Source organism: Rhipicephalus microplus, unplaced genomic scaffold, assembly GCF_043290135.1.
Source record: "Rhipicephalus microplus isolate Deutch F79 unplaced genomic scaffold, USDA_Rmic scaffold_15, whole genome shotgun sequence".
In the NCBI taxonomy this organism is placed as follows: Eukaryota; Metazoa; Arthropoda; class Arachnida; order Ixodida; family Ixodidae; genus Rhipicephalus; species Rhipicephalus microplus.
This window is the reverse complement of record NW_027464588.1, coordinates 18,472,665-18,484,676: the sequence shown is the minus strand read 5'-3', so window position 1 is coordinate 18,484,676 and position 12,012 is coordinate 18,472,665. Positions and strand designations below refer to the sequence as shown.

General features: G+C 42.7%; 2 protein-coding genes across 6 annotated transcripts in view; one reads left to right on the top strand and one right to left on the bottom strand.

Annotated features, from left to right (window-relative positions):
* Positions 1–12,012, bottom strand: part of LOC119185467 (uncharacterized) — a 631,054-nt gene that overhangs the window by 329,057 nt on the left and 289,985 nt on the right. The gene's annotated exons all lie outside the window — the stretch shown is intronic.
* LOC142784695 (glutamate receptor ionotropic, kainate 2-like) overlaps positions 1–12,012 on the top strand; it is a 118,919-nt gene that overhangs the window by 88,412 nt on the left and 18,495 nt on the right. Inside the window, exons 9-13 of the mRNA XM_075883178.1 lie at positions 894–1,007; positions 3,741–3,944; positions 5,036–5,562; positions 6,586–6,784; positions 9,970–10,183. Coding sequence (XP_075739293.1) covers positions 894–1,007; positions 3,741–3,944; positions 5,036–5,562; positions 6,586–6,784; positions 9,970–10,183 — 1,258 coding nt within the window. The remainder of the gene's footprint in view (positions 1–893; positions 1,008–3,740; positions 3,945–5,035; positions 5,563–6,585; positions 6,785–9,969; positions 10,184–12,012) is intronic.

The following is a 12,012-nucleotide window of genomic DNA, read 5'->3' as shown; positions in this document are numbered from 1 at the left end:
AAATGGTGTTTTCTCAGTTAAGTAACATATTTTCTTGCTGTGCAACTGTAGCACAGCACACTTGTGTTCCTTCGTTAACATGTGATGCTTTTATAGCTCACCGAATTTTTTTCACAGTAATATAATTATAATGTGATACCATAAACGATTGGTTTGGCTAAAGTTTCGGCATCGGTGTTGGCAGTGGCATTCTTGGTAAACAGTGAAGTGGTCTAGAGATGAAATTCGACATACATGAGAATGAAAGTATTTTAAAAAATTTCGTCTAAGTGAGAGACGAACTTGTACTTCTTGCGGCTAGTCGGTGTTCTACCAGAGAGCCACTTCCGCCTTTTACGCTGCTTAATAAAGCGTTATAATAATATAAACTACCAAGAAGCCGTCTAGAAGAAAGAATCATTACGTTGCACAATCTTACCATTGCACCAGGTGCCAAAACGTGTGAATTGCGCAAAGAGTCAGCTGCCCCCTCATTACAAAGTGGGGTGCTTCGCAGATGAGCGTGGCATCTTGCGGGCGGGTACTTCGCCAATTTTCGAATCGAATATGTATGGCGTAGTGGGCATTTCGCAACTTCTTTTGCAGTAGGCATGCTATAGTAGTTGTAACGCATGCTATAATAGCTATAATGGCCAATGTCACGTGCATAAACACTCCTTGCCTATGGCATGCTTGATCATGACAAACTGAAGGACACAATGCGCCAACCAGTCCTACTTCAGAAGGCGAACGCTAAGCGTGCTCAAAGTATCTTCTTTTACGTTTTCGTATCATGCGAACAAACTTAATTTAACTTAAAGTGCCACCCTAGGCATACTGCGAAAAATTGTATTTTTGCAATGGCATTTCTTGCCTAATCTTCGTACTGTTCATGCTTGCATGTTTATTCTCAGGTTGGAACGTGGAGTACGTCATCAGGGCTAAACATTACTCGAGCAGAAAAGTTATTTGAAGACGAAATACTCAGCGTATTGAAGAACAAGACTTTGAGGATAACGACGATATTGGTGAGACCATTGTTCAATCTTAGAATATGGTGGAAGTTGCGGCGCCCGACAAAGTCTTGTGTTAAGTAGGCGGCCGGACTGGTAAAGCTGCATTTCATAGGATCACGGTAATATACATATACTTTTGTCTTGTTGGATGTGAAAGGGTAAATTAGCTGAAAGATGCAAGTATGAAAATCTGAGGAAATAATATTGCCAAAACAAGAGTAGGGAATGAGAGATTTCAGCTGATTGGAGAAAATGTGTATCTGCATGCATGTTAGATACTGTCAAAAGCCAGCAAAATGTATTACATGAAAAGCGATAATAGGCTTCTAGAGACAAAAAGAGATAAATAGGGAGAAAGATGGTAAGATTATTGCAAATCTAACATCTGGTTTGCTGCCCTATATATTTTGCTCTTCAAGATCATTAACGGTCACATTCTAGATTATTTGAAGACGAAATTATGGAGTATGCTAAACAGTAATAGGGGCTCTGAGCGTATAGGTACAATTTTTTACGTCAACGTTTTACTGGATACCCCATTGAATCAGCGCTTGCGCATGCGTTTATAAAACCTATACCTGCTTTCAATGAACACCAACTACTCTCCAGGTATGTTTCAAGTCCACAACCATACATAGATCCCGAATTCGCCTTCGTTCACGGCTACTTTCTATATCCACTATCCGCAGACTCAAGCCACCGAATCAATCGAAGCCGATGTCCGAGCGCCATTTACGAACACGCTGTTTGACCTAAATCACCAAATATGAGTGACCTATTCACTTGGATGATCCAATGGCTAAGGCACTTGGCTGCTGACCCGCAGGCCGCAATATCGAATCCCGGCAGCGGCGGTCACATTATCGGTGGAGGTGAAAATGCTTGAAAAGGATGTGATGTGATTTACGTGCATGTTAAGGAACCCCAAGAGGTTGAAGTTACCACAGCCCTCCACAACGGCGTTAATCATATTTATTACGTTAAACTCCAACAAATATTATTAATTTGTGTGACCTAGAAAATAGAAGCCGTAAACGTGAGTGGCATAAGCTCCTTAAAGAGCGGATAGGTTGTGCCACCTATAGCGCGGAAGACAAGAACCAGGCAAGTACCAAATTGTTCTTGTAGAAACGCGCTCCAGCAGCGTAGTTAAGAATGAGTGACCTCCGTATTCAAGAGAAAAAAAATGTGTCTGTGACTATGGTTTCACAAGTGTTGCAAGATTTTGGCACCATCGGTCAGTAACACGATATTCCAATGCCCCTATGCGTAGACCGGGATACAGTACATGCTAAATACGTCTATTATTATTTTTACGCAATGGTGACTGCGTGTTATCAAAGGAAGCATCGTTTGATTGCAGTTATGAAGGGCTTTTAGCTTGTACGTATAATCTTTAGGTTACCGCGTTATCAGACACCAGAATTAATCTGCGCATGCATGAGCTTGAACGAAACGTGGAACTTTTACGAACCGTGTACTACTCTCTCGAAGGGTCTTACGTTTCCGGCCCCCTCTCGCAAATTCACCTTCGTTCGAGGCTATGCACGGTTCGTAGATGATTTTTAAAAGATCAAAAAGAAAATAAAAAAAAGTAAGCCCCGTAACTGACTGCATCACAGTGCGACACCTGAAACACTGCAGTGGCTCACGAGGGATGGGGGCAAGGAGGGATTAAAAAGGCTAAGGAAGATTAAAAGGGAGAGTAAAAGAGATAAGGACAGGTACAGATATACCCACTTGCAGAGGTAAGAAATAGAAAAGATGGACACGGTCGCAAGAGTCCGAGGAGTCAGCGAGAGCTTCACAGCGTCAGGATATGGCGGAGGGCTTTCCTCCGTGGCGGAGAGCGAGCCGGTCGGCCATAGCTGCGCCGTCGTTGGAGATTGCGGGGTCACAACCAGTTGGCACGGAATCCAACGAGCGAGTCCAAGCACGGTTTTGGCGTTGCGAAGACTCAAGCCACAAATGCGAGTGCGATTGGTGATCTGCTTGTTTCACCCAGCTTACTGAAGCTGGAGGAGCTGGAATGCCGCAAACGTAAACGTAAGAGACCTAAAGAAGGATAGGTGGCGCAATCTGAGGCGGTCAAGCAAAACCAGGAGAGCACAAACTTCTTGTTGTCAAAATGTCATGCATTTCACTTCTTGATTAAATGCTTTGTAGCGGGACAATGGCGAAAGAGTTCCTTTTCCACTAATTTTTCCTTCCTGACAGTTTCGACAACGATGTATTTTACCATGCTTTTTGAGTGCGTTTACTTTGTATATTTTTAATGTAAGCCCCCTGCTGTAATGCCCGGTGGGGCGATGCAGGTATACAATAAATAAATAAATACTGAACGCTAACAAACGTGTCCATGTCATCACGAGGTGCCAACACCATCGTCCGGTAATCCAATGTGTTTATATAATAGTATACGCTAAAACAATAAGAACATCTATTACTATTTTGCCTTAGTTATGATTCAATTTAAACAAAATCAAGTATAGTTTCAATGCAATTTTCATCACCATTTAGCGGTTTGCACAAGCTAAAAGGTATATGTTTACGTACGCACATAAAAGTTTACGCAGGGGGAGCTGAAACTTTGCAGAAACATGCATTCCTGTCTTCCGGTAGCACGGTAACGTAAAAATTCATAGATACAATCTTAAAGTTTCCTGAAGCAGAATACATACTAGCGACATCGTCCAAACTTTAGAATGAAGCTCTGGCGTATGTCTTACATGATGCTCACTGCAGAATGCACCATACGTCATGCTCAAGAAATCCGCGCGAAAGCTCGAGGGAAACGACCGCTTCGAGGGTTACTGCGTGGATTTGCTCCGTGAAATATCCGCAACGCTGGGCTTTCGCTACCGGCTGAAGCTCGTGAGAGATGGCGCCTACGGATCTCGTGACTCACAGGGCAGGTGGAACGGCATAATGCGCGAGCTTGTGGACATGGTAAGCTTTGATTGAGAAAATTCACTGCGTACTCCTACAAATGAGTGTAACAGTAGCCAGATCTTTAGGACAACTGTCCTACTTGCTTGTGCAGATTGTGAATATAACACTCCGCATGCCGCATAAGCAGTCCACGCAGTACTTCAAAAAGTTTGGTGGCGTTCCGGTTCATAAGATACAACCGTTACGAACTACCTTCTGCTTTAAAAGCTTTCGTGTCTTCAGACTAAATGGTATTTTAAACATGGAACTATTGTCTACCTTCTGCCGCTTAATACCAACAATAACTTATAAAACAATAGCAACCAGCTTAGACTAACGCGTGTCTCTGTGAAAAAACATTGCCATACCGTAGATTTGGTTCACATACATAGACAGCTTTCACCCACTTGTGTCATATGCGTAAAAGCTCAGTATGGCTGATGTGGCATGCATCAGACGTGTTCGCCCTCGCTCTTTGTTCACTGCATTTACACGCCAGCATAATGGAAAAGACCGTACCCAGTTGTCTAACTCGGGCTAAGGGTCAAGCAGCCGCAGTGCTTAACAGTTGATATTACTACTAGGAATCAAGTTATCAATTTTGAACTATAGACACCGAAGTGCTAACCACTTTCATTTTGTAGGAATAAATTAAACGCGTGCTGTCATGTTCATTTCGCTGTGAACAGAATGCCGTGTTCTAAAGCTTTGTTCTATTTGACCGTATGATTAGGGATTATATTACCGAGGACAAGTGGGTAATAAGTGAAATGACACCATCTCGTTGATTAAAAGTGAGGTTTGTAAGCCTCAGATGGCTTGATTTAGACTGTTTAGCTAAGCTTAGTGAAGACATTGAGACATTTCAACCAGAATTATCTAAGGGTAATGACTGGCTACTCTTCCTTTGCAAATATTCCGCACCATTCTCTTTACAGCTTTTATTTGAATGTGTGAACCACCAAAATTATCTGATAATTTCTTGAAGTCAATTGTAGCGCCATACGTTTTTCAGTATACAAGCGTACCTATAACCCACCTCATCTCTAGCAAATACTCTTTATTTTAACCAGCTCAACTGCTCGACGATTCCTACGTCTTCGCTGCAGGAGACAGACCTGGCGATCGGTGACCTGACCATCACCTCAGAGCGCGAGCAATCTGTCGACTTCACTATGCCTTTTATGACGTTTGGGGTCAGCATACTCTACAAGAAGACCGACCAGAAGCCTTTCCTCCTATTCTTCCTGTCTCCGCTGTCGGGGGATGTGTGGCTTTGTGTCGCTGGAGCGGGCGTCGCAGTGAGTGTAATTCTGTGCTGCGTGGCTCGGGCTGAGAGCGCAGTGTGTCGCGGAAATAGTGCCGTATCACGACGTTTTGGATGCTGCTGCTGTGGAAACAGTTTATCGCGCAGTAATGTAGATTGGTACCCTGAAACGAACAGTGGCCGTGCCAGGCTCGACATCATCAAGGGTCAGGAAGCAGTCGGTTCCTCCGACCTACAACGAGAGCCGTTATATTCTGACAGCCAGAAAAATAGTACTCTGCAAACGGTGCAAAGTGACTTCACTCTCCCTAACAGTTTTTGGTTTATAGTTAGCGCCATCATGAGGCAGGGATGTGGTATATTTCCTAGGTAAGTTGAAAAGTGTCTTTCTTTCATCAACTGCTTCATTGCATAGATATATTTTAAATTATATATTGCAATTCTCGTTAGCTACCTTTTCTGTTTTTGCATAATAAAGTTAAAACTTCAACTAAGCAAATGTCGGGTTTCCGACCTTATGCTGATAAAGGAGATTGTTCAAAAGACAAAAGTTAGCGCTTAAGGGATTGCTTCATTCTGTTGCTCGAGATATGACTACGCTGAATAATATAATAACACCAATATTTTTAAAGTGCGTATAGCTTTCCAGAATGATTAATCACGAAGTTGTGTGGTTCACCTTAAGCCTACGAAAAGTAATGTTACGTTGCGCGGAGATCGAAACTCGGCTGACAGATTGAGGAGATATGTGGCTAATAGCCTTAGTGAATTGTTCTCGCTCGGAAAGACGTCCTCCAGTCCCGCTTGTAAGAACTGGTAATTTTTGTGACAAACCTTAGACTTTGGCCATCTCAGTTGAAATAATCAATGTCACGCGTCCGAAGTACTTTTAACGAGGTGACGCTGCCCCATGATAGACAACAATAAAGTACTTAACGGTGGCGTTACCCCAACATAAATATTCAAAGAGAAACAGAGGAACATACTTTTACAATTATGATGTTTCGCAGTAGTTTGTTGTGGCCTGGTGAATTTTTTTACAAAAATTTCAGAAAAGTACTTATTTGGTGTTTCCGTTATTTAAAGAGTAACGATTTTTCGTGCATATCCCGACTGTTGGTTGCCTATTCTTTACATGCTTCTTTAACGCAACTTTAAGTATAGTTGGCAGTATTCGCATTACTTACGTTTGGCTCATTTTGCATACCTTCCTTTGTTATTACTTGTTTCGGTCACAAATCGGATATCATGCATCTATATACCATATAAAAAACATATAGGGTAGCACACTTTCTATAAAACGGCACTGTGTCAACAAATTTCCACTCTGTGGCTTGCTTGGGCACCGTCCATTGTTAAAGAGAATTTCACATAACACAGCATATTGTGCAGGGCAGCTTCAGCACGCATCATTGCTGCAACTTGGTGGATATTCTCCTTCGTGCTGGTTTCCTCTTACACGGCTAACCTGGCAGCTTTCCTAACTAAAGAGAGGCTCCTGTCACCCATCGAGAGTGTCGAAGACTTGGCGAAGCAGTCAGCCGTGCGCTACGGATGCGTTCACTCAGGATCGACTCACGCCTTGTTCAAGGTATGGCACTGTCTATAAGCGACAAGTATTATAAATGGCTGCTGATAAATGCGTCCAGTATTGCTTATAAAGGCACTATGCACCAAAAATAAAGCGAGTGGTCTTGTTAAAATAATATATTTTCTATTGAACAGCATCGTTATCTTAATAGCAATAATCATCCAATGGTCGTGCTGTTAGTGAAGTTATGATTCTTCGTAAACTGAATTCAGTATTTTATTGGGGTTACGTCCCGAAACCACAATACGATTATCAGTGGCGCCGCGGTATAAGGCTATGAAAATTTTGACCACATGAAATTCTTTAACGTGCACCCAACATTAGGCACACGAGCCGCAAGCGTTTTTGAGTCCATCGAAAATGAAGCCACCACAACTGCGATCAAACCCTTTGAAGCTGAGCCACATTTTATATCAAAGTGGATATCTGTTTCGGTGATGGCCTTTCATGGCACCAAGTACGTCCTATAAAACGAATGATGTGTTCAAAAAACAGAAAAACGTGAGCACTACGTACGTTCGGGAATAGGCAGACAAAATCACCTGGTAACGTAGTCCTAGAGAAATTACCAAAGTAGAGAAGTTTTTATGCTGATATATTTGTGAGGTAACCATTTTGATAAAGCCAAATTCTGCCCAGACACTGGTTTTAAACGAAGGCTTAGAAACATGTGTTGCTGAACGTTAACAACGAGACATAAGTACGTATCAGGTGCTTGAAACTCACCACTGCAAAAAACACCTGGAATGATCAACTTTACACAAACCGAAAGGACCTGAAAAATAGTGCTTGCTTTGTGGGTTAATTGTTAGTGTTACGTTTGAAGTAGAGGTACGGTGGTTTGTTCAATAGAAGGCTGGATGGAGAGGCCGCATGGGACAAAGTTGCCGAGAAAGAGAGAGATCTTCCTAAGTCCACACTTCAATTCCCTCTTCTCAGACCGGCTCATACACGTCGTCATATTAGTATATCATCGCGTGGTAGTGCAGTCCCATTTCAATTTTCACGTAACCAGCAAAATAGGCAGGTCTGAGAAGACCGCATCGTAGGCAAATACGATGTAGGCTAATTTGCTGTCTAAACAAGATGGCGGCTCAGCGAGTCACTCAGATATGCTCAGAAAGAAGAAATCTCGCCGGAATGGTCGTCTGCACACAAGCTGACGCTTCTCCAGACGCTCAATGTGAGTAACGTTTAATTTTTTTTAATTCACGCACGAAATAAGCCAAAAAATACAACTGTTACGTTTGTTTATCTAGGGTTTCTCTTCTAGATGTGAAGTGGCGTATCATCGCGTAAAAGCCGTCTAGACGTGTTCCGATTCTCGGATAGTATGGGCTCCATGCTGTCTTCTAAGCAGTCTGCGTAAACTGTCTACGTGCTGTCTAATAATTAGAACACAGCCATATGAATTGTCAGTGTTGCTGCGCGAGCGTTTTGCCTAGATCGTGGGAGTGAGCATTCAGCTACACTTTTAGAAGTGAATTGAAATATATTGTACGTGTTTTTTGTGTCCCACTCTTTGTGTGTAGAGTCTTTGCACACAGAAAAACCCACAATTTGCTTGGAATAGCCTCGATATTTGGTGACGCCACCCCTTCAAGTAATAAAAGAAAACTGTTCTCTAGTTAGTATGTGTCATCTTCGTGACACCCATAAATCAACGCTCGGCTCTTTCAATCAACGTTGTTATTTCTATCAGAAAACAGAGATGATCTGCCTGCTTGTTCAGTAAGCATTTTTATTTATTCGAAGTTTTATCTCTAAACAAACTTTTCAGATTGATTTAAGTTTCCAATTCCATTACTTTCAACATTTTACCACCCAGTTATAGGCTAAATTATCTTTGTGGGTGAACGTGATAGATATGAGACCATCACCATCATCCTCAGCCCGTCTAATTGTTTGAGGACTTTCTGCTAGCTGATGAATGGATGCATGAATGCGAAAGTTTATTTGAAGTCTTGAGGTGCACGACCCAACGTGCTGCTGGGCCGCTTCCATGTTGGGACAGTCAAGCAAGCCTGACCGCCACATCGTGGGCCCTCTGTACAGCCCACAGTAATCACCGACATTGGAGCTCCTTTTAGTGGACAACCACTTTTCTTCATTCGATTAGTTCGTGCCCCACAACGACAAGCGATGCCAGAGCATGTGGTCTAGGCCAGTGAATTAATCGCAGTACCTGTCTGAGCTATTGGGATAAATGTCGGGATAAATTTTGTGCAATAAAGCCGAGCTGAGATACAAAACCATCTGCAGTAGCCCGAGAGTCAATGGCTGTGCTCGATTTACCCTATTGTTAAGAAGAGGGAAGTCTCCCCTGCCGAGATGAAAGTGCTAGATAATTTATTATAAGTGGACGGTTGATCTCGTCTCCACAACTGCGGCCCGGCAGGGGAGTTCTCCGAGGTCGCGGAAAGCGAGACCTCGCGCCTTCGAGTAAGCTAGCTCATTCGGGTTTGTGGGGCCTCCCCTGATGGTACCCATATAAGCGGGCAACCAGCTGCACTTCTTTCTGCGTTGCCTTCGATATCAACTCTGCCAGCGTCTTGTAGCGCTGTAGACGGGTATCTCAGAGGCCACATGGAGAAAAGCGTGTCGTTGAGGTAAGGCTACACTACAAGAAAAGTCTTGCACTTTCAAGTAACAAAATAAATCAATTTTCAATAAATATTCTTGCAGCTAGCGGGCTCTTACTCAATCGAATCCTATTCTCCGATATCATCCGTATTTTGTACAGTCCTTAGCTTCAACCATTGGCTCATTTTATAATTGTTTTGCTTAATGGAATTCGAGCGCGACATTCGAGCCGGATGAACAACTTCGACTTGGCTGGGGACCAATTCCGTTGTGCTCTTCGAAAAACCTGATGTCCCTAAGAGCTAGCGCCACAAAAAGACACACTCTTCTTGTGTTTTCTTTCACTGCTAATCATTGTCGTGAGTGTCACTTCCTTGTTTGTGTATTCTCTACTTGCCACAATATTGAGATTAGTAAACATATCGGCATTCACAAAAACAAGCACAACGAAACAAGCTCCCCCTTCAAAGCAAAACTTCTCTTGTGGGGCGCTTTGAGACTTTCCCACTTTATTTGAAAAAGTCTGAAAGCAATCGCACTCTGCTCATGCATAACTTAAATAAACAATTTTCGCTTAGTATATCGGAATCACTGATTCGCAGGAGTGGAGGCACGAGACGTACGAGATGATGTGGCACGCTATGAAAGAAGAGCTAGTGTCTTCCATTGCCGAGGGCATTGAGCGTGTGGAACGCGGTGGCTACGCCTTCCTCATGGATTCTACGAGCATTGAGTACGTGGTACGAAGACGGTGCCAGCTCAAGCAGATCGGGGGTCTTCTAGACTCTAAGGGTTACGGCATCGCAACACCACATGGTGAGCATTAAATTGTACAACGTCTCTCACTTTCATATTCGTCATAATTATTGTCATCTTCGCTATCACGAGGCTGACTTCACTAACCCCAGGAGGACAAGTGCGTCTTCTGTACTCTCGTTTTGACCAATTGATCCGACGCCGTGTTTGCTGAGGCCACGTTATTCCTGTAGACTACTGGTAATGTCATTTGTCCAACTAATTTTCGAGTGCCTGACCTCACGCTGCATGCTCCTCTCATGCTCATTTTGTCGTGTTATTGATTCTGATCTTAATAATGAACATTTATTTCCTCGCTCCACTCTGCTCTCTTCTTGTCTATAAGTGTTACACCTATCATATTTCTTGCATTGGCTCGCTGAATCGTCCACAATTGTGCGCTAACCCCACTTTACTAAACGACACATTGCTCATAAACAATCATGTCATTAAGAGCTCCATGTAATAACCAGGTAATGGAGGCGATGTCAGCGTGTCTTTTTGTGGATAGTTTTTCATCTACGATACTGCAATTTCATAATCGCATGACGTTGATACGTAAACACTAAGATCTATGTTTCATGATACTTCCTCTTCTGACAATATTTAAAGAATTTCAAAGACACGTTTCTTTCACGCAACCTAATAAAAGTTAGTCTCTAAAGGGGCCAAAAATCTCACAGGTGATGTATTTTAAGAGTATTGAGTCAATTCAAGTTATTGTATTATCATTTCATCAAAGTTATGTATGCAGGTAAATATGCTCTGCCTATAGTTTTTTGACATTGTCCCCGCTTTTCTCTAGAACCTCTTATATGCCATTGAGCGCGTAATTGAATAAATATAAAGCTGCGTTTATCTTTGACGGTGATTCCTATTTAAGATCGTGTTGTATTGTTATAAGCAGGTCTGTTAGTACTTTAAAATATAGTGAGGAATGCAATATTGTCCCATATACGCCAAGTTACATGTAGCCGGCAAAGCTTGTGTCAAAATGAAGCTGTGTTCATGTCCGTGAAGCAAAAAATGAATGGGTAATTCCGACGTCACAGAAAGTGGCATAACACGAAAGCAAAACCTGTCATTCCCGAAGTAGGTAAATGCTTACCGTACATTGATATAGGAGAGCTTGCGCAATGTCTGTTGTTGTTTGTTACTTACAGCACTCTTTAATGTAGATACACACACGTTAGCGCCTGGTTTCACATCTCCATGCCGACATATAAATAGAATGATCAAAGAATAAACAAAGCTTTGTGGTTACTGTAGTAGTTACTGCTGAGAGCGCAAGCAGAGAAAGTCGTGCGAAAGCCAGAAGAGCGTTTCTGACTGGACTCACATCTTGGGCTAAGGACGCCATCCCATGACATTTTGGAGTGACATGCAAGGCGCGTTGATTGCACCTTCTAGTCTGGCAGCGATCTTTCTCAGGTTGAATGTTAAGTGCGATGCGCAGCCTTATAATAGCGGCGTTGGTGTCGCTATGAGTTAGGAAAAATGCGAATTCAACATGGAGACACAAGAAGAGACTCTTCAATAAAAGACTGTACAGCGCTTGTCAGTGTTCTTTCTTGCGTACCCGTGCTGAATTCATGCTGTTCGTACTTCGTACTGCTAAACCATTTAGCCCAAAGCTTCACTTAATCATGTTTTAGCCAGGTAAGTCAGGGGTGCATCGTACAGCTATCATTCGTATGGATAGAGGCTATCATTCGTATGAGGCAAGTAGAAGCTTGGGCTAACGTTACCTACTCGTGGTGGGCCACGACGGTGACGAAATTGTGCTTCTATCATTGTAAAGGCATGGAATGAAATGCAAGCACAAGAACAATGCTCTGCAGGAGCTAATG